The sequence below is a fragment of the Galleria mellonella genome, unplaced genomic scaffold, assembly GCF_026898425.1.
Source record: "Galleria mellonella isolate WM207_F2 unplaced genomic scaffold, CSIRO_AGI_GalMel_v1 utg37, whole genome shotgun sequence".
In the NCBI taxonomy this organism is placed as follows: Eukaryota; Metazoa; Arthropoda; class Insecta; order Lepidoptera; family Pyralidae; genus Galleria; species Galleria mellonella.
In genome coordinates this window covers 3446239-3466790 of record NW_026442087.1, presented here as the reverse complement: position 1 = coordinate 3466790, position 20552 = coordinate 3446239, and the positions used below count along the sequence as shown (strand labels likewise).

General features: G+C 36.4%; 1 protein-coding gene across 3 annotated transcripts in view; it reads left to right on the top strand.

The window, feature by feature from the left end:
• LOC113515587 (uncharacterized) overlaps nucleotides 1-20552 on the top strand; it is a 325354-nt gene that overhangs the window by 280759 nt on the left and 24043 nt on the right. For all 3 annotated transcript variants that reach the window (XM_052897536.1, XM_052897535.1, XM_052897537.1), the window contains one exon: nucleotides 15359-15439. In XM_052897536.1, the coding sequence (XP_052753496.1) occupies nucleotides 15359-15439 (81 nt within the window). The remainder of the gene's footprint in view (nucleotides 1-15358; nucleotides 15440-20552) is intronic.

Genomic DNA, 20552 nt, shown 5'->3' with positions numbered 1-20552 from the left:
AGGGGAGCATGTGCAGAACGCACCTTTTTAGAGAATATTTTTAAATTTTATATTTTTGTTTTTTGATATCTGACAATGTCACGATTTGATTATTATATTTTTCTCTACCACTAGCAGCGACCGTTTTATTATTTCATAAAATATACAGTCCTTTCTCAAGAGCATATCTTTCGTTAAAACATGCATTTAATTAATTATGTAAATACACACCAAGCCCCTGGAAAAAAATGTGGTTAATTAGAAAAAGCATCTAATTATTTTATGACGTAATTGTACTGGTTTATAATTTTATATATTGTATATTTACCTTGACGGTACTTAGTGGTATAGCGGTTTGATCCTACCTCACTTACTGATGGTTGTGGGTTCGATTATAATTATCTTCTTTTTTCAAGTAAACTTGAGAAGTAAGTCACTTTTTAAACGGTTTTATTTAGCTCGACCTGTACGGTATTTATTTATTTGGGTCAAAATTACAAATTGGAATTTAAGCACCTTCCCGTTGTCAGATTGATCTGAAATTTGATACACACATTTAGTTTAGATGACAATACAATATAATAAAATCAATAACATTATAAATCTAAGATGGCCGCCGATACAAAATGGCGGATTACATATTTTTCCTTAACCCCCGCAATATGGGTATCAAATGAAAGGGCTACACTAGTAAAACACGATGATTATGTCAAAATTTAAAATTCAAGATGGACGCCGTTCCAATATGGCTGACTAGGTACATACTGAAGCTTCCCAACTGTAAAACCCATTTTATGGGTAACTCATTTGCATATCGTGCTGTACAGCTGTGGAATAAACTTCCCGTGAACATTCAGAATAGCCCGTCTAGCAGTTCCTTCAAAAAAAGATTAAAATCATTTTATCTTTCCAATTTAATTTAAATATAAAAATGATTAGAAGACTGTCATCATTGTGTTCTCTTGTATCTGATATTTATATGTTGTATTTAACGTGTGTATGTATGTGTGTATATGTATGTGTATATGTATATATATATGTGTATGTGTATGTATGTATATATGTGAATGTATGTGTGTATATATATAATTATTTATAATTTATGTAAATATTTATTTAAATTTCTGTCTTGCACTACTACTGCCCACTCACTACTTCCTATGCCACTGCGTTAGGTTGACTGGAAGAAATCTCTTTTAGAGATAAGTCCGCCTTTGCTAACATTGTTATTAACTTATTGTTGTTACTGTATGTTTTTGTGCAATAAAGAATATATATATATATATATATTTTTCCACAACCACCACAATATGGGTATCAAATAATAGGACTACACTGAGACACCCAGACACTAGACACTCGGACACTAGACACTCAGACGCTAGACCCTCAGACACTAGACACTCGGACACCCAGACCCTAGACACACAGACACTAGACACTCGGATACAAGACACTCAGACACTAGACACTCGGACACTAGACACTCAAACACTAGACACTCGACACTCGACACTCGACACTCAGACACTAAACACCAGACACTAGACACTCAGACACTCGACACTCAGACACTCAGACACTCAGACACTCAGACACTAGACACTCAGACACTAGACACTCAGACACTAGACACTCAGACACTAGACACTCAGACACTAGACAATCAGACACCCAGACACTAGACATACAGACACTAGACACTCGGATACAAGACACTCAGACACTAGACTCTCAGACACTAGACACTCGGACACTCGACACTCGACACTCGACACTCGACACTCAGACACTCAGACACTAGACACTCAGACACTAGACACTCGGATACAAGACACTCAGACACTAGACTCTCAGACACTTGACACTCAGACACCCAGACGTTAGACACTCAGACACTAGACACTAGACACTCGACACTCGACACTTGACACTTGACACTCGACACTCGACACTCGACACTTAGACACTAGACACTCAGACACCCAGACACCCAGACACTAGACACTCAGACACTAGACACTCGGATACAAGACACTCAGATACAAGACACTCAGACACTAGACTCTCAGACACTTGACACTCAGACACCCAGACACTAGACACTCTGACACTAGACACTCGACACTCGACACTCGACACTCGACACTCGACACTCGACACTCGACACTCGACACTCGACACTCGACACTCGACACTCGACACTCGACACTCGACACTCGACACTCGACACTCGACACTCGACACTCGACACTCAGACACTCAGACACTAGACACTCAGACACTCGACACTCAGACACTCAGACACTCAGACACTCAGACACTCAGACACTCAGACACTCAGACACTAGACACTCAGACACTAGACACTCAGACACTAGACACTCAGACACTAGACACTCAGACACTAGACAATCAGACACCCAGACACTAGACATACAGACACTAGACACTCGGATACAAGACACTCAGACACTAGACTCTCAGACACTAGACACTCGGACACTCGACACTCGACACTCGACACTCGACACTCGACACTCGACACTCAGACACTCAGACACTAGACACTCAGACACTAGACACTCGGATACAAGACACTCAGACACTAGACTCTCAGACACTTGACACTCAGACACCCAGACGTTAGACACTCAGACACTAGACACTCGACACTCGACACTCGACACTTGACACTTGACACTCGACACTCGACACTCGACACTTAGACACTAGACACTTAGACACTAGACACTCAGACACCCAGACACTAGACACTCAGACACCCAGACACTAGACACTCAGACACTAGACACTCGGATACAAGACACTCAGACACTAGACTCTCAGACACTTGACACTCAGACACCCAGACACTAGACACTCTGACACTAGACACTCGACACTCGACACTCGACACTCGACACTCGACACTCGACACTCGACACTCGACACTCGACACTCGACACTCGACACTCGACACTCGACACTCAGACACTCAGACACTAGACACTCGGACACTCGACACTCGACACTCGACACTCGACACTCAGACACTCAGACACTAGACACTCAGACACTAGACACTCGGATACAAGACACTCAGACACTAGACTCTCAGACACTTGACACTCAGACACCCAGACGTTAGACACTCAGACACTAGACACTCGACACTCGACACTTGACACTTGACACTCGACACTCGACACTCGACACTTAGACACTAGACACTTAGACACTAGACACTCAGACACCCAGACACTAGACACTCAGACACCCAGACACTAGACACTCAGACACTAGACACTCGGATACAAGACACTCAGACACTAGACTCTCAGACACTTGACACTCAGACACCCAGACACTAGACACTCTGACACTAGACACTCGACACTCGACACTCGACACTCGACACTCGACACTCGACACTCGACACTCGACACTCGACACTCGACACTCGACACTCGACACTCGACACTCGACACTCAGACACTCAGACACTAGACACTCAGACACTCGACACTCAGACACTCAGATACTCAGACACTCAGACACTCAGACACTCAGACACTCGACACTCGACACTCGACACTCAGACACTCAGACACTAGACACTCGGACACTCGACACTCGACACTCGACACTCGACACTCAGACACTCAGACACTAGACACTCAGACACTAGACACTCGGATACAAGACACTCAGACACTAGACTCTCAGACACTTGACACTCAGACACCCAGACGTTAGACACTCAGACACTAGACACTCGACACTCGACACTCGACACTTGACTCGAGACTTGACAATTAGTTGTGATTATTTATAAACGGTTTTTATTAAACGGTTTTATTTAGCTCGACCTGTACGGTATTTATTTATTTGGGTCAAAATTAGAAATTGGAATTTAAGCACCTTCCCGTTGTCATATTGATCTGAAATTTGGTACACACATTTAATTTTGATGACAATACAATATAATAAAATCAATAACATTATAAATCTAAGATGGCCGCCGATACAAAATGGCGGATTACATATTTTTCCTTAACCCCCGCAATATGGGTATCAAATAAAAGGGCTACACTAGTAAAACACGATGATTATGTCAAAATTTAAAATTCAAGATGGACGCCGTTCCAATATGGCGGACTAGGTACATATTTTTCCACAACCACCAAAATATGGGTATCAAATAATAGGACTACACTGCAGAATACTGTCATTATGTCAAAATTTCAAATTCAAGATGGACGCTGTTACAAAATGACGTATTAGGTGGGGGCATGATTAGTCGTATCGAGAACAGTTGCGTCTAAGATTGTGTGACGTTAGAGGGGCAGATAAAAAAAAAATAGGTAATTAGATACCTCGTTAGTAAGCGGTAGTTATACCACCCAAGTTAAGGTAATAGGTTAAAACGTGCCGAGGACTGTATGGCATTAGGGTGGATAAAAATGTAATGTCGTAAGCGCTTCCCCCTCAAGATTGGGCGCATCTTGTTGTATATTTAGGCCTTGCCCCTTTACTGGACTGCGGGGGGGGGGGGGGGGTCGACCGTCAAAATGCCCCTTAATCGTGGGAACAACATGGTAACAATAAACAAAAAATACCAACAAATATAAATAAGACTGGAGGCTTACCATCAGTACTTGAAATATTTGTAGGTGCAAAAGTAATGTTGCGATCCAACATTGACGTTACAAAAGGATTGGTAAATGACGCTATAGGCCACATTACAGAAATTTTTTGGCCTCAGTTCCGTCGAACCCGAATGTACGAAACAGATATATCATCAGTTTTAATTGACTTTGGCACAGACGGCATGCACGTTATTTACCCTAAAGCCATACAGTTTCCAGCAAAATTCAATTATGGTACGGCTGAAAAAAGGATGTTGCCCTTAGTTTTGTCATGGGCATTCACCGTCCATAAAATGCAGGGCAGCACCGTCGACCATGCAGTAGTATATTTGGGCTCAAAATGGTTTGAGGAAGGACAAGCATACGTGGCTCTAAGTCGAGTCAAGTCTCTGGAAGGGCTATGTATTGAGGAATTAGATTGTACTAAATTATCAGGTAAGAAACCATGTAATAATGATGCACTGAATGAATTAAATAGAATGAGGAATATTCGGTAAACAATTTCACTAAATACTAAAAACAAGAAAATAAAAATCGGTAAAAAAACTTTTAAGTTAAACGGTTTTATTTTATGTGCACTGAAAACTACAAAATAAATAAATAGTTACTTACCTATCAACCTACGTAGGTGATCTCGGTCATTAATATCTCTGATGGTAGTGGTTGTCATAACATGAACCATGTCAGCGGCCGAAAGGCAGTTCATGAGAGAACACTAACACCAGGGTTTGCTTGGTAGGTAAACTAAGCAGCCCACACTATAACAAGTAGGTATTTTGACCTTCTAGTTCAGAAATATTTTAGTACTAGGCAGAATAGCTTTTAGGCATATTAGACTAAAATAAAAACGTGGGGCCCCTCTGAAATCATACCTATAGCAGAGCATATCTTATACTTTGGTAGATCATGAGCTCGGCGTTCGCTGGTGAAGCCGTAACGGCTGGTTATTGATGGTCAAAACCTCCAGTTACGATTATAGTAAGTCGATTCAGCGGACCTTGGACTCCGGAGCTATGAGGTTTCGGATGCGACCGGGATAAACCGCTAGGATGATGATGATGACGATTATAATAAGTCGATGCAATCCACACTTAGTATAGTAGAAAGTAATACAGAAATAGTTAATGGGCCCCACGTTTTTATTTTAGTCTAATATGCCTAAAAGCTATTCTGCCTAGTACTAAAATATTTCTGAACTAGAAGGTCAAAATACCTACTTGTTATAGTGTGGGCTGCTTAGTTTACCTACCAAGCAAACCCTGGTGTTAGTGTTCTCTCATGAACTGCCTTTCGGCCGCTGACATGGTTCATGTTATGACAACCACTACCATCAGAGATATTAATGACCGAGATCACCTACGTAGGTTGAGAGGTAAGTAACTATTTATTTATTTTGTAGTTTGAAAACTACAAAATAAATAAATAGTTGTAAAATAAATAAATATTTTATGTGCACTGAAGTGCACATAAAATAAAACCGTTTAACTTAAAAGTTTTTTTACCGATTTTTATTAAATCTACTGCCCAGTTCGGAATGCAATTTCAGCTAAGAAGAAAGGGCAAGAAATACAGTTGTTGCTTTTTTCAAATAAAAGTTAAGTTTACAACAGAAACTATGAATAGATAAAATGACTATCACAAATTTCGTATCGATAAAAGAAAGCAAATAAAAAGCTACAAAGCTACAATCAATTACAGTATTCTTGAACAGACCAGCCTGTACTAGAAGCATCCGTTCACGAGTATGACGGATGATGAATTTTTGAAAATCAATCGATACATATAATAAAAAAAAGTTTCACCCAGTTCAACTGATCGGTTATTTTTTATATTTTTTTATGTAAGTCTTTAGATTTATATAACTTTTTTATTTATGAACCGATTGAAATAAAACAAACTCTAAATATTAAGTGCAGCAAACCGCAACGCTGACTTAATCTATTTGAGTGCGGTTTTCATTAGTGAATCAATTTCTCAATTAGTGTGCATAAACGTACAAACATACAGTCAAACAGACAAACATACTAAAAATCATTGTTTTGAGTTCTATATATATATATATATATATATATATATATATATATATATATATATATATATATATATATACTTGATTGTATTATATATTTAACATATAACATTACATATATTATATTCCTGATCTCTGACGGATCACGTCCGACATTTAGATAACGTAACTCGATATCGTATTGAGTGGTTCGTATTTTACGAGGCCCGTACAGAGTCGTTCGCTTGTCGTCGCCTCTGCGGACGTGAATCGAGAAGTTGTCTCTACAGGGAGGAGGTTTAGTCGTAAAATTGCGATTTGGCCCGACGTCGCTCTCGATTGACACGAGTTCTTGTATGCACAAACATATAGATATAGGACTACGACAAAAGTGGATAGATAGATAAATAAGTAATGCTCCTTTCCACTCAGGGTTTACTGGAAGAGAACTCTTACAGAGTTAAGCTCGCCTGTTGTACATCTTTATTTAATATATATTATATGTTTGTAATTTTTCGTGTTTTTTATTTTTATTATACAACTTAGAATGGCAAAAAACTAACGGTCCACCTAATGGAAAGTGGTATCCGTCGCCAATAGACATGAGCAATACCATGGACATAACAGAGTATACTGTTTCGCCTATAATACCCCCCATGCGTTGCCATTCCTGAGGACTCAGGTGTTATTCCTGTGTGTGGGATATGAAGTGAATTTACAGTACCCAGTAAATTCATTTCATATCCCACCCTTCAAACCGAAACACAGCCATGCAAACACACCTGCTTCACAGTAGAAACACGAATGGGACAGAGGTACCCAAGCAATCGACTTTTGTACAAAGTCTCCATCTGGTACAATAAAGAATAAATAAATAAATAAGAAAAATGTTTTGATGAGAAAAAAGTACATCAAAATTAATTCAATTGATTGTGATTCAAGGGATTGTGTTATAAAAGACAAATGATTTCGGTTGTATCACATCCAGTATCAATGTAACTACATTGATTCTAAAACTAAACTGTTTATCCAATTTTGGTAAAATTTCTATAAAACCAATTTATTGTAGATAGGTCTTTTCCAAATCGGTTTACGATTGACCAAGTTATGAGGTTAGAAACATAAAAAAAAAAAATACAACCGAATTCAGAATCTCCTTTTTTTTGAAGTCATTTTTACATTACAATTACTTGTTAAATATTTTATTTTTTGATATACAATATAAGAAACAATTATTTTATACACTTACAATAAAAACCTGTTTTAAAATTACGAATTTAGAATACGGAAAAAGTGTTCAAAATAAATTCCATATTGTTCCTAACAGTAAATATATTTAATTGATCAGTTCCTATCAGCACTTTTGTGCTGTAGAAAATTACGGTGCCTCCGGAGTACAACGTAACGAGCGCCCTCTGCGGACTGTTTATTTACCTAATTACAAGCCTTACAAAACTGCTTCAATTTATTCGAAAACACTATATTGTTTTAACACGCGATAGTGGACTTTATAAGCCAGATGATAGACGTGTAAGTGCTTTGTGGGAGAATTGAGTGCTGCTATCGTAGCACGGTGAACGTTGCAATTAGGAATGACTTTGGTATATTGATAAGTAATATAATGCTGATCTAACTGGTAATCATGGAATCTGTATTTATTTTATGCTTAGTGAGAATAGAATTTAGTTATCACCACTCCCTTGGGTGGAATGCAAGGTGGCCGGGTATAATAATAAAGTACCTGGTAGAAATAATATTCAGACAAAAGTATAAGAATAAATGATAATAAAGTTTGTTAATCCAAACAAAAACATCGACTTATAGTGACAATTTCTTTTATGCAACTAAGAATGGCAAATTATCTGACGGTCCACCTGTGAAAAGTGGTAACCGTCGCCTATAGACATGAGCAGTACCATGGACATAACAGAGTATACTGTTTCGCCCATGATACCCCCCATGCGTTGCCATTCCTGAGGACTCAGGTGTTATTCCTCTGTATCCTGTAAATTCACTGCCATATCCCACCCATCAAACCGAAACACAGCCATGCAAACTTAATTGCTTTACGGTTGAAACTCGAATGGGACAGAGGTACATAATCAAACGACTTTTGTACAAAGTCTCCCTCTAGTATGCATACAGCTATTTTTATTTTAAAATCAAGCTACCAAAATCGAATTTGTTATAACTTTTATAGGATCAATCTGTAAATGTGTCCTTTCCGACAGAAAAATAATTTTCCAAATCGTTTTTTAAATGACGGAGTGCTGAAGTAACAAACATAAAAAAATGCAAACGAATTGTAAACCTACTCCTTGTTCGAAGTTGCTTAATAAATAACAGTATGTAGAATCCTTTAATTGTTTTATGTCTGGATTATCTAATTCTTTTACTTTTTCTTGTATTATATTATATTATTATATTTCTTTATTAACCAATATAACAGTTTTCGTCACACAATGGCAAGTCAATATTTACATTATATTTTTTTTTATACAACTTAGAATGGCAAACAAGCTGACAGGCCCACCTGATGGAAAGTGGTAACCGTCGCCTATAGACATGAGCAGTACCATGAACATAACAGAGTATACTGTTTCACCCATGATAATGCATGCATTGCTAATCCTGAGGACTCAGGAATAATAATATTGAAATTAATAAAATAAATAATAACAATAAAATTTGAATTATAAAATAAAAATAACATTACAAATTAATTATAGTTAACATTATAAAATAGTTAATACATGTCAATATAATGGTAACTATATACCAATAATGATGACTTCAAGTTATAAAATTGGAATTGTCGTACTTCTTACAGTTAAACACAAATAAATAATAATGCTATAATTCAATATTGGCATTTAGGTATTCGGTCACGTTGTAAAAAGTATGTTGTTCAAAATATGTCTTTATTTTATTTTTAAGTTAATTTCTCGGCAATTGCGTAACTGTATTGGATAATTTATTATAGATTTTTATTTATAGATGTATGCCTTGTTTAATTTCTCATGTTTTTTGTTTCATGCATTTTGTTTCACAGTTTCATGCCTTATTAATTTTATCACGTTTAAAATTAAATTCTTTTTTGTCTTAAATTATTACTCTACATTCATAAAACAAACATACATACAAAAATTTTTGCAGAGCATCCCATCAGTATTCGTGTTGCCATGCTTAAAACTCTAGCCGCTAGCATAGAATAGTCCATCCCTTCCTTTTCCGTGGGTATCGTAAAAAGCGACTGAGTAACTGAATGGTCAGAGATGAACATCAGCATCCCTCTTTAAACATCGTCGAAGCCTAACTGCAGTTTTTTTTTTTAATGGGTGAAAATGGTATGGTAACCCCGTCTGCGCTAACGGGATAAGCTGGCGGAGCACCAGTAAAGGGTGATAGATGAGAATTAAAACAGGCCAGTTAGCCCATCATGATGAATTCATCAGGAATTAACCATGATAGTTTTCAGGAAGAACCGCGAGGAGATCGACCTGGTTGAGTATATTGCTAGCAATGGGATTCTCAGTTTCTATTACTAACAATCCCTTTCCCCCGCCTAACTGCAGTTTCCAAGTAGGCGGGTAGGCACCCTTCAAATCAGAACACAGCTGCAAACAACTGCTTCACGGTAGAAACACGAAACTGACAGTGGTACCCAAGTGGACGACTTCACATAAGTTAATACAGCGTTACATTATGATATTAATATATGTATTTTCAGACTCTTTATTTTACATGTCTGGTACAAGTTTTACAAGTTTGTAGTAAAATATTTTCACACCATATAGAATATATAAAGTCGCAACAATGTACGTTGTTCAGTAGGCGTTGATATAAACTTTTACGTCCCAAGTTCTGTGTTCAAGTTAAATGACAGCGGTTGCAGTTACAGGGAGTTCGCTTTAAACGCTTACCCGCTTACATCCTGCTGAGATAGTCGCGTGTGAAAATATTTTGTTGCTACTTCTGTGAAGAAGTTCTTTGATATACTGTCGGATTATGTTTTATCCTCACATGGACACATGGAACATACATTATTCAGTTTCGCTTTTATTTATTTATTATAATTTGGGATCACAAATACATAGAAAATAAACAACGGTTTTTTTATACGATTTAGAATGTTAAACAAGCTAATGGCCCACCTAATGGAAAGTAGTAACCGTCGTTTATAGATATCAGCAGTACCATGGATACTGTTCGAGGATGAGTATACTGTTTCGTCTATGATACCTCCCATGCGTTTCTATTCCGGAGGACTCAGGTGTTATTCCTCTGTACCCTGTAAATGCACTGCTATATCCCACCCTTCAAACTGAAATACAGCCATGCAAACACAACTGCTTCGCAATATCATTATAAAATTTTATAAACTTTATTATTTTCTAACCATACAACGGATTCAATTTTTCAATTTAATAAAAGTAAAATGTAAAGAAATTAGTTCCAATTTGGTTGGATGAATCTTGGATGAGCCCAACACTTTGCTCTAAAAAAAAAGGAATTTAAATATTACATATGTTAAAGTCAATACTAAAATTAACTAAATCGATCGTAAATAGATTTAGTTCCAAACAAAAAAAAAAAGAAATACCGACTTCAGTCATGAGAGATGATAATAATAAAGATTTTTAACAGAGAATATTCAAAATCGGTGTATAAATCTGACTTCTGAGGCAATAAATATAACAAAAAACATCTTAATTGAAAATCTCCATATTTACTGCAATCGGTTAAAAAAAAATAAAAGAATTTTTAGAATTGGTGGAGATATTCACTTACAATAACAAACTGAGAACCTGAAGAGAAGAGAAAATGGCGGATTTTGGATATCGGATTGGAATTAAAAATAAAGTACACGGAAAGTAAAATATAAAACAAATCTGCTTCCGTTTCCGTTTTCCGCGATCAAGTTCGAATGAGAGCTGTCACGTCTTGGTTTTATGTTTATGCGAGGGAATTAAGCCGGCAAATTCTTAAGCAGCCTGTTGTCGACTAAGAGAGTTAACTTGACGATCACCTGGAATCACTGTGTACTAATAGGTTGATTAACGGAATGAGATACATCGACTAGACAATAGTGATGACTGTAACGAGAACATTTTGTGTTAGAAAATATTTTAAAGGCGCAACCCTGTATTTGAGAATATTAAATTATTAAATAGTTGAAATAACTAAATAGTAATTAAACAAATTTCGAAGTTTTAACGACTCGACCCGATGAAATACGAACCCAAATCTTAGCAATTATATACAATAAGCCAAGAATTATCGTCACCCTCATATCGGCCGTTATTCGACTACTGCTAAACATAAGCTTCCTCATAGACTAGCATAAGGAACGGTTATGGAACCGATAGTTAGGATAGCCTAAGTCACCTAAAACCACTGACTCACTGCAGTGCATTTGAAGTCGCCACTCCATCTAGCGAAGGGTCGTCGAAAACTGTACTTGCAACGGTCCTAAATCACCTAAATCCATTGATTTTACTGTATTTGCCAGTACTGGATCGCCACTGAAGAAATTTCTTTCCCTATTGGTTATCGGTCCTTCAAATTATGTAACCAGCCCATTACCACTTCTTCTTGCTTATTCTTCGGGTATTGTCAGTCACTTTGATTTTTCTACGTATATCCTGATTTTGGATCTTATTACGTAAATAAACTCTTAACAAAAGCTAAAACTGTTCCCGGCTTTACCACCGCTATATTTGGCAAATCTTTCAACACCTTTTTTTCAAAATGCGTGGGAAAAGTGAAGGGGTTAAAGACCTAAGGACAGACTACATTTTGTTGATTAATTAAATATATCCCGATGATGTTTTCGAAATCGTGGGTAAAACCAGTCTCTGTTAAGGAAATTTCAATAATTATTATTTTTGTTTATTATTTTCTAGTCTGATATATTTAGCTAAAAGAGGGACTAAATGTTATACATCAGTACAGTTACGATATCAGGTTTATAATGCAAATGTGATCTGATTTGAAATTGATTGTTCTCATGTTTCTATTGCGGTGTCAGTTCGACAAATAGCAATAGTAAACCTGTGCATACGGTGTACGCGATACAGCGACTAGCGAAAATGTTTATCTAATAGTAAAAGTCATAATATTTTTTTTTTTTTAATTTTCAATTAACGTCTTGAAGCACCATAAGATTTATGTAAAATGAACATATGAGTAAGTAAATTCTAGCGACTACAGAAAGAATTACGAAAATGAATTTAGAATTGGTAACAATCACGTAGTATGTTTCGTGGCAGAAAATAAAATAAAATTGTTATCCTAAAACTGTATCTATTTGCTGTAGTGTAGCCCTGGTTTTCCTATGAACAAATAAATAAAATAAATAAATAAAAGATAGTTTTAAACTTTGGCGTCGTTTACACATATTTCAAGTACACAATGGAGACTTAATGTGATGTAAATGTCTTCACAGGTAAATAGCATCTACTTTACCTATATACCTTTACTAGAGGGAGACTTTGTACAAAAGTCGTTTGCTTGGGTATCTGTGTCTCATTCGTGTCGTCTATAGGCGACGGTTACCACTTTCCATTAGGTGGACCGTCAGCTTGTTTGTCATTCTAAGTAGGATAAAAAATACCTACTTCTTTATTGTCGTCGTTTCGACGTAGATTACACTACGTCGTGGTCACGATAGTGGCTTTTACATCGCGTAAAATCCCGATTGGGTATTTAAAATAAAATATGATATTCTGTGTGTGAGAAATTCCTTCTTTTGGGAATCGCATAAAAATATATTCGAATTTACATATGCTATGCAGTATCTTCGTCAGATACTTAACAAAGATTAATATTTTTTTCTTAATATGATAAGATTTACTTCATGACAAATAACATCTTTATAATGTTGAATTGTATCTCGTTATATATGTAATATGTACAATCGTATAGATTCAAACTATAAAATTATGTCAGTGTGATATATTTAGTATTTATTTATTTATTTAAGGAATACCAACAGCATTTTTTTTTATACTACTTAGAATGGCAAACAAGCTGGCGGTCCACCTGATGGAAAGTGGTAACCGTCGCCTATAGACATGAGCAGTACTATGAACATAACAGAGTATACTGTTTCGCCCATGATACACCCCATGCGTTGCCATTCCTGAGGACTCAGATGTTATTCCTCTGTACCCAGTAAATTCACGCCATATCCCACCCTTCAAACCGAAACACAGCCATGCAAACACAGCTGCTTTACGGTTGAAACACGAATGGGACAGAGGTACCCAAGCAATCGACTTTTGTACAAAGTCTCCTTCTGGCATATTGTATTATAACATATAGGTATAACAAACATTAAATATAATACAATATTAATGCACGTGCCTATTATAGGTATTCACAGCATTCACTTTAACATAATTATACAGTGCGAGAAAATGAAGTAACAATTACAATGAATTAAATAACACTAGACTACAAATATTTTAAAAGTTGCGTTATTACTTATAAAAATAAACATGTAACCTAAGCTGTGAGTAGTAAATATATGGCCAATATTGTTTATTTACAATGAATTAAACATAGATATTTCGTATGTAATTGAAATCGCTTGTCGCTCTGCTTGTGACTGCTAGCAACCTAATTTCACATGATCTAGTAAGCGTAGGCGGCAGACGCCGGGTCTCATGTCACAAATCTCTCATACGTTTATCATAAATAGAGTTCGTCATAAATCAAACACACCTCAATTTGTATGACGTTATGGTACAAATTGCCTTATCATATGATGACACAATTTTAATTCGAGTCGTGCCATGTCGACTGTCGTGTTAAGTTCGCATTTTGACATGGAGTTCCATGTTGTTGTTATGTTCCATATGACTATGTGATACATCAAATATTAAGGACAGACGACGACTGGGTGAAAATGGATTGGTAACCCCGCCCGCGTTATTGGTATACACTGACGAGGCACCAGTGGAAGATGATAGGTGAGAATGTATGTAGGTAGTTGGCCCACCATGATGAATTCGACAAGAATTAAACATGATGGTTTCCAGGGGGAACCGCGTGGAGGTCGATCTGAGAGAGTATATTGCTAGTAATGGGGTTATTAGACCCCATTACTAACAATCCCTTTCTCCCCACAAGAGGAGTGTTATCCGACTATGAATAAATAGAAGGTTAACACTAGGCTCAGAGCAGTGAGCTATTAATCTGCCTGAAGATATTTCGTTTAGAGTTGAAAGACGTATTGCAAATAGAGCATGGACGGAATGACAGTCGGTGATCGATAGCGATCGTAAGTAAACTAATAGCAGCGGAATTAAAATAATACTAATCAATTAACCAGTGTTATGAATTTCCTGCAAAATAACACTTAGTTTTTTTTATACAACTTAGAATGACAAGCAAGCTGACGGCCCACCTGATGGAAAGTGGTAACCGTCGCCTATAGACATGAGCAGTACCATGGACATAACAGAGTATACTGTTTCGCCCATGATACCCCCATGCGTCGCCATTCCTGAGGACTCAGGTGTTATTCCTCTGTACCCAGTAAATTCACTCCATATCCCACCCTTCAAACCGAAACACAGCCATGCAAACACAACTGTTTCACGGTTGAAACACGAATGGGACAGAGGTACCCAAGCAATCGACTTTTGTACAAAGTCTCTTATTGATTAGCGTAAATTAATATGGCACTAATTTAATATTATTTTGTATACAGGCGGAAGAATTGAATACGCTAGTGGGAGATGCGTTCCGAATGGCTTTCGCGTCGCAGCTGCAGCCTTCTGCCCCGCTCTGGGTTAGTACATAACACTGTTACCTTATATTCACTAACTGTTCAATCTACTTATGGTATATACAGGTCTCCCCGTGAACTGTCACAATGGACGGACCTAAGCCACTTGCATTGACTGTGATTTATAACGTGGACGGATCCGCTTAGCGTATCTCTATTACAATAAATGCCTTGATAAATTATTTAAAATATTTTAAAATTCGTATATTATCCTAATGTAAGGTTTGAAGGGTGGGATATGGTAGTGAATTTACAGGGTACAGAGGCATAACATTTTAGTACTCAGGAATGATAACGCATGGGGATATAATGGGTAACACTGTATAAGTACTCTATTATGTCCATGGTACTGTTCATGTCTATAGGCGCCGGTTGTCGTTTTTCATCAGGTGAGTCGTCAGTTCGTTTTCCGTTCTAAGTTGAATAACAAAAAAAAAAAAAAATTATAAATACTAGAAAAGTACCATGTAACCTTTTGCATCTTCTTTTTATTATTTAATAATGTTTAAATAAATAAATAACCACTTGAAAATATCAGCCGCAAAACCTTGACTTGTTAAATTTATTAAAAAAAAAATTTTTTTTAATAAATTTAACAAGTCAATTAGGTTCTATTTTACTTAATTATCTGGATTAAAAGTTGATTAACGGTTAAATTCTATATTGCAATAAAAACATTTATCCTTCCATTTAATATATTTTAAGACAGATAGATAGATAATCTTTATTACCAGTATTAAAAAATAAAAAACTAAAAGAACAAAAAGGAAAAAAAAAAACAATTAATGTTGCTGGTAATAGGAGCCGCCTCAGCTGTTGCTATGTATGTACAGCTCCAGCGAGATGCACCTATATAGCACTGATTTTCAGGCGGCCCCATAACTCCTTTACCTTTAGCATGCGTGCGGGTCGCCAATACCCATTTCCCGAATGGGAGTCTCAATACGCTTAACAACAAATACATAAAACATTACAACAAATACACAAAACATTACAACAAATACACAAAACATTACAACAAATACACAAAACATTACAAAAAATTCACAAAAATGTAAGCTCTAATCCTTTCAAACATCCTATCAATATCTGGTAACCCTAAACTGTGAAACAAGCAAATATACCATACCACAGCGAACGTTTAATTAGCTCCAACCGAGGACGGGAACGCAATAAGATTTTAAACAAACAGCGCGCCGCAATGTAAAGTTTCAATCCGGTGGCGGCGCGCCGGTGCTCGGTGCGGACGGAAGCGGCCGACAGCCTGCAATCTAAGTAGAAATGCCCCCACTGGTTCGTGTAGGGCGGCCAATGACTTTTGATTTGGAGGACACTCGTGATAAGTTGACATTTCTTTTTATACAACCTAGAATGGCAAACAAACTGACGGCCCACCTGATGGAAGTGGTCACCGTCGCCTATACACATGAGCAGTACCATGGCCATAACAGAGTATACTGTTTCGCCCATGATACCCCCCATTCGTCGCCATTCCTGAGGACTCAGGTGTTATTCCTTCGTACCCAGTAAATTCATGCCATATCCCATCCTTCAAACTGAAACACAGCCATGAAAACACAACTGCTTTACAGTTGAAACACGAATGGGACAGAGGTACCCAAGCAATCGACTTTTGTACAAAGTCTCCCTCTGGTTAGACATATTTAGTTAATTGTAGTAATTATTTCATTTAAATCAAATATTATATACATAATATGTAATCAACTTTATTTGGCGTATATTTACGAATATTTTAACAAGCTGACTGACGTGACAAGAAGAGAGCTATATTTTTATAAGATACTAGCTGACCCAGCGAACTTCGTTCCGCCTAACAGTCTGAACTGCACGCGGTACTGGACAGTACTTGGACATTGCAACATTACTTTATTTTTCTAAAATAAAAGAATTTTTCTAAAATAAACGTAGCATAAATTACTCCTTATTAAATCAGCTACCTGCCAATAAAAGTCTCGTCAGAATCGGTTCAGTCATTTCAGAGATAAGCCGGAACAAACAGACAGACAGACCGACAAAAATTGTGAAAAATGTTATTTTGGATTATGTACCGTATATATATATATATATATATATATATATATATATATATATATATATATATATATATATATATATATATATATATATATTTCAATATTACAAACAGACACTCCAATTTTATATATATGTATACATTATTGATTTAGTATTCACTAAAAGTTGTTACTAAATAGAATAATATATGTTTATTGATTTATTAAAAAAATAAAAATAACAGGACGTCCGAGTTTATTCGAATACTTGGCCACCGTTTATAAGCGGAGAGTCGACGTATGATTTACTGGCCGCACTATTAACATGTTATTATGACACAACTGTAATTTGTCGAACCACTTTTTTGCCCCATTATGTATTATTTCCGGCCCTAATTCCCGATTGTTGGTTATAAACAGTGTAAACAGTAGTCCATTTGTTGTAATTTATTAAAAAGTAAACGCTTCTTGTATACGTATTAATAGATTATAAATAAAATTTATCCTTATATGTGTTTTTAAGCGACTTTCCGAAAGAAAAAATGTATTAACTCGTCAGTTTTTTCTAATACGTTACAAGATTATGTTGTTATACGCATAAAATTGAAAGAACAAATTAAACAATGCTTAATGATTAGTAATGACGCTTACCTTAACTTATTACTTATTTGTTTTGTTTATCTTTTTAAATAATTGAAAATTAAATTAAATTATTTTTTTTTATACAACTTACAATGGCAAACAAGCTGACGGTCCACCTGATGGCCTATAGACATGAGCACTACCATGGACATAACAGAGTATACTGTTTCGCCCATGATACCCCCCCATGCGTTGCCATTCCTGAGGACTCAGGTGTTATTCCTCTGTACCCTGTAAATTTACGCCATATCCCATCCTTCAAACCGAAACATAGCCATGCAAACACAACTGCTTCACGGTTGAAACACGAATGGAACAGAGGTACTCAAGCAATCGACTTTTGTACGGTCTCCCTTTGGATATATTCCAAAGAGTGGTTGTTCCAGAGACGTTTTAAAAACCACAATGTCAACAGCCAGTATTAAAACTCTTTTAAAAGTCACTAACATTTGGTTTTAAATTTTGACTCGCAAAATTCCAGTACAGACAATACTTTTTGAAGTCGATCTGAGTTAGCACCAATGTTGAACATTACCGAACGAAAGGGGGACAGTGGAGCCTTCCGCCATACTTTAGCGTGAATTAATTGCAGCCCTATGGCCACTAATTTATTCTTTACAAACAGAAGATAAAGCTTACGATGCAAGCGTTATTTTAGGAGGCGATACTGAGAAGTGTTTTAAAGTTTTTTTTTTATTTTTTATTATTTTTACACACGGATGTCAGTGTCGATTGAGTGTCTCCGATTTACATAAATAACAGGAAAACAAGAAATAAAAATATTTCCAACGAGAACATGAACATGGAACCGGTAAAAAGCCGTTCTCTCGTTTGTTCGGTTTTAATTTCTTTTAGATTATCTAATCCTTATGTTTTGTTTGTGCATGTTTTCGCTACAAGTGTCAAATATAATTTGTTTTTGGAAATTATAATGAGAAAATATTCTTATGTTAAAAGCAGTACTGTATATAAATAAATTAAATCAATGTAAATAAATTAGCGAGGTCAAATAGTAAATGTATGATAGTTAAATGTTGTTTATTAACCGACTTCAAAAAAATAAGATGCTCGTTTAGATTTTTTTGTGAAACAAAATCTTAATCAAAATATAATTTAAAAGTACTCCTTTTCATGCACTGAATAAAAACCTTACATGGAATTTATTTGTCCATTATTATTTATTTACTAGCGGCCCGTCCCGGCGTCGCACGGGTGGACATTTTTAACATTTCCCTTGACTGCTCTGCTCCTATCGATCGTGGCGTGATGAAAAGTATACTATAATCTGCCCAGGAGTATGAAGAATAATTGCATCAGGTTTCGTTAAAATCTGTCGAGTAGTTTTTGTGTCTATAACGAACATACAGACAGACAGACAAAAATTTTACTGATTGCATTTTTTGACATCAGTATCGATCACTAATCACCCCCTGATAGTTATTTTGCAAATATATTTCATGTACAGAATTGACCTCTCTACAGATTTATTATAAGTATAGATTTGTAAATAAATAAATAATAATTTAAAATCGTTGAATATTAAATTCGAGAGGGCTACGCTCGGTGTATTAGTATTTTATTATTTGTGTCTCGGTATTTCTTTGCGTGATAGAATCCAAAACGAGGATACCCGCAAAGGAATTAAAATAACCGATATAACCCGAAGGACGAACTTGCTGGAGTTTCGACAGACGACCACAGAGTGTTCGTGTTCGGAGATTTAAGATATAGGTGTTATTATTGTTATGTGATTTTAATATAATTAATATTATGAATATGGCTGTGTTTCGGTTTGAAGGGTGGGATATGGCGTGAATTTACTGGGTACAGAGGAATAACATCTGAGTCCTCAGGAATGGCAACGCATGGGGGGGTATCATGGGCGAAACAGTATACTCTGTTATGTCCATGGTACTGCTCATGTCTATAGGCGACGGTTACCACTTTCCATCAGGTGGGCCGTCAGCTTGTTTGCCATTCTAAGTTGTATAAAAAAAAAAAAAAATTGTGAGTGAGCGTATTGGGAAGATGTAAAACTCACTCAGTTGATGAAATAAATAAATAAATAAACTAAATATATATCTTATATACTTTTAAATATAGTAATTATTATTTCAACCATTGACTGTCCACTGCTGAACATAAGCCTTCTACCATAAGGGGAGTTTTGCCAGTAGTTGCCACGCTTGGCAGGCGGGTTGGCAACTGCAGTTAGACTTTAGAGATGTCTTAATAGGGACGCTGCTGCCCATCCCTCGTAATATATAAAATAAATATAGTTTAAATATAATAATGTGTATCTATTTATATTCCTTACAGTACAGGTGAATCGGTTGCCAATAAAGCTACCTTTGCACGCAGTTTTGCCTAAACATTTAACATTTATCGAGCAATAAAGTCGTGAAATAATTACTTGGTGGAACGCGCTAGGGTTGTCGATT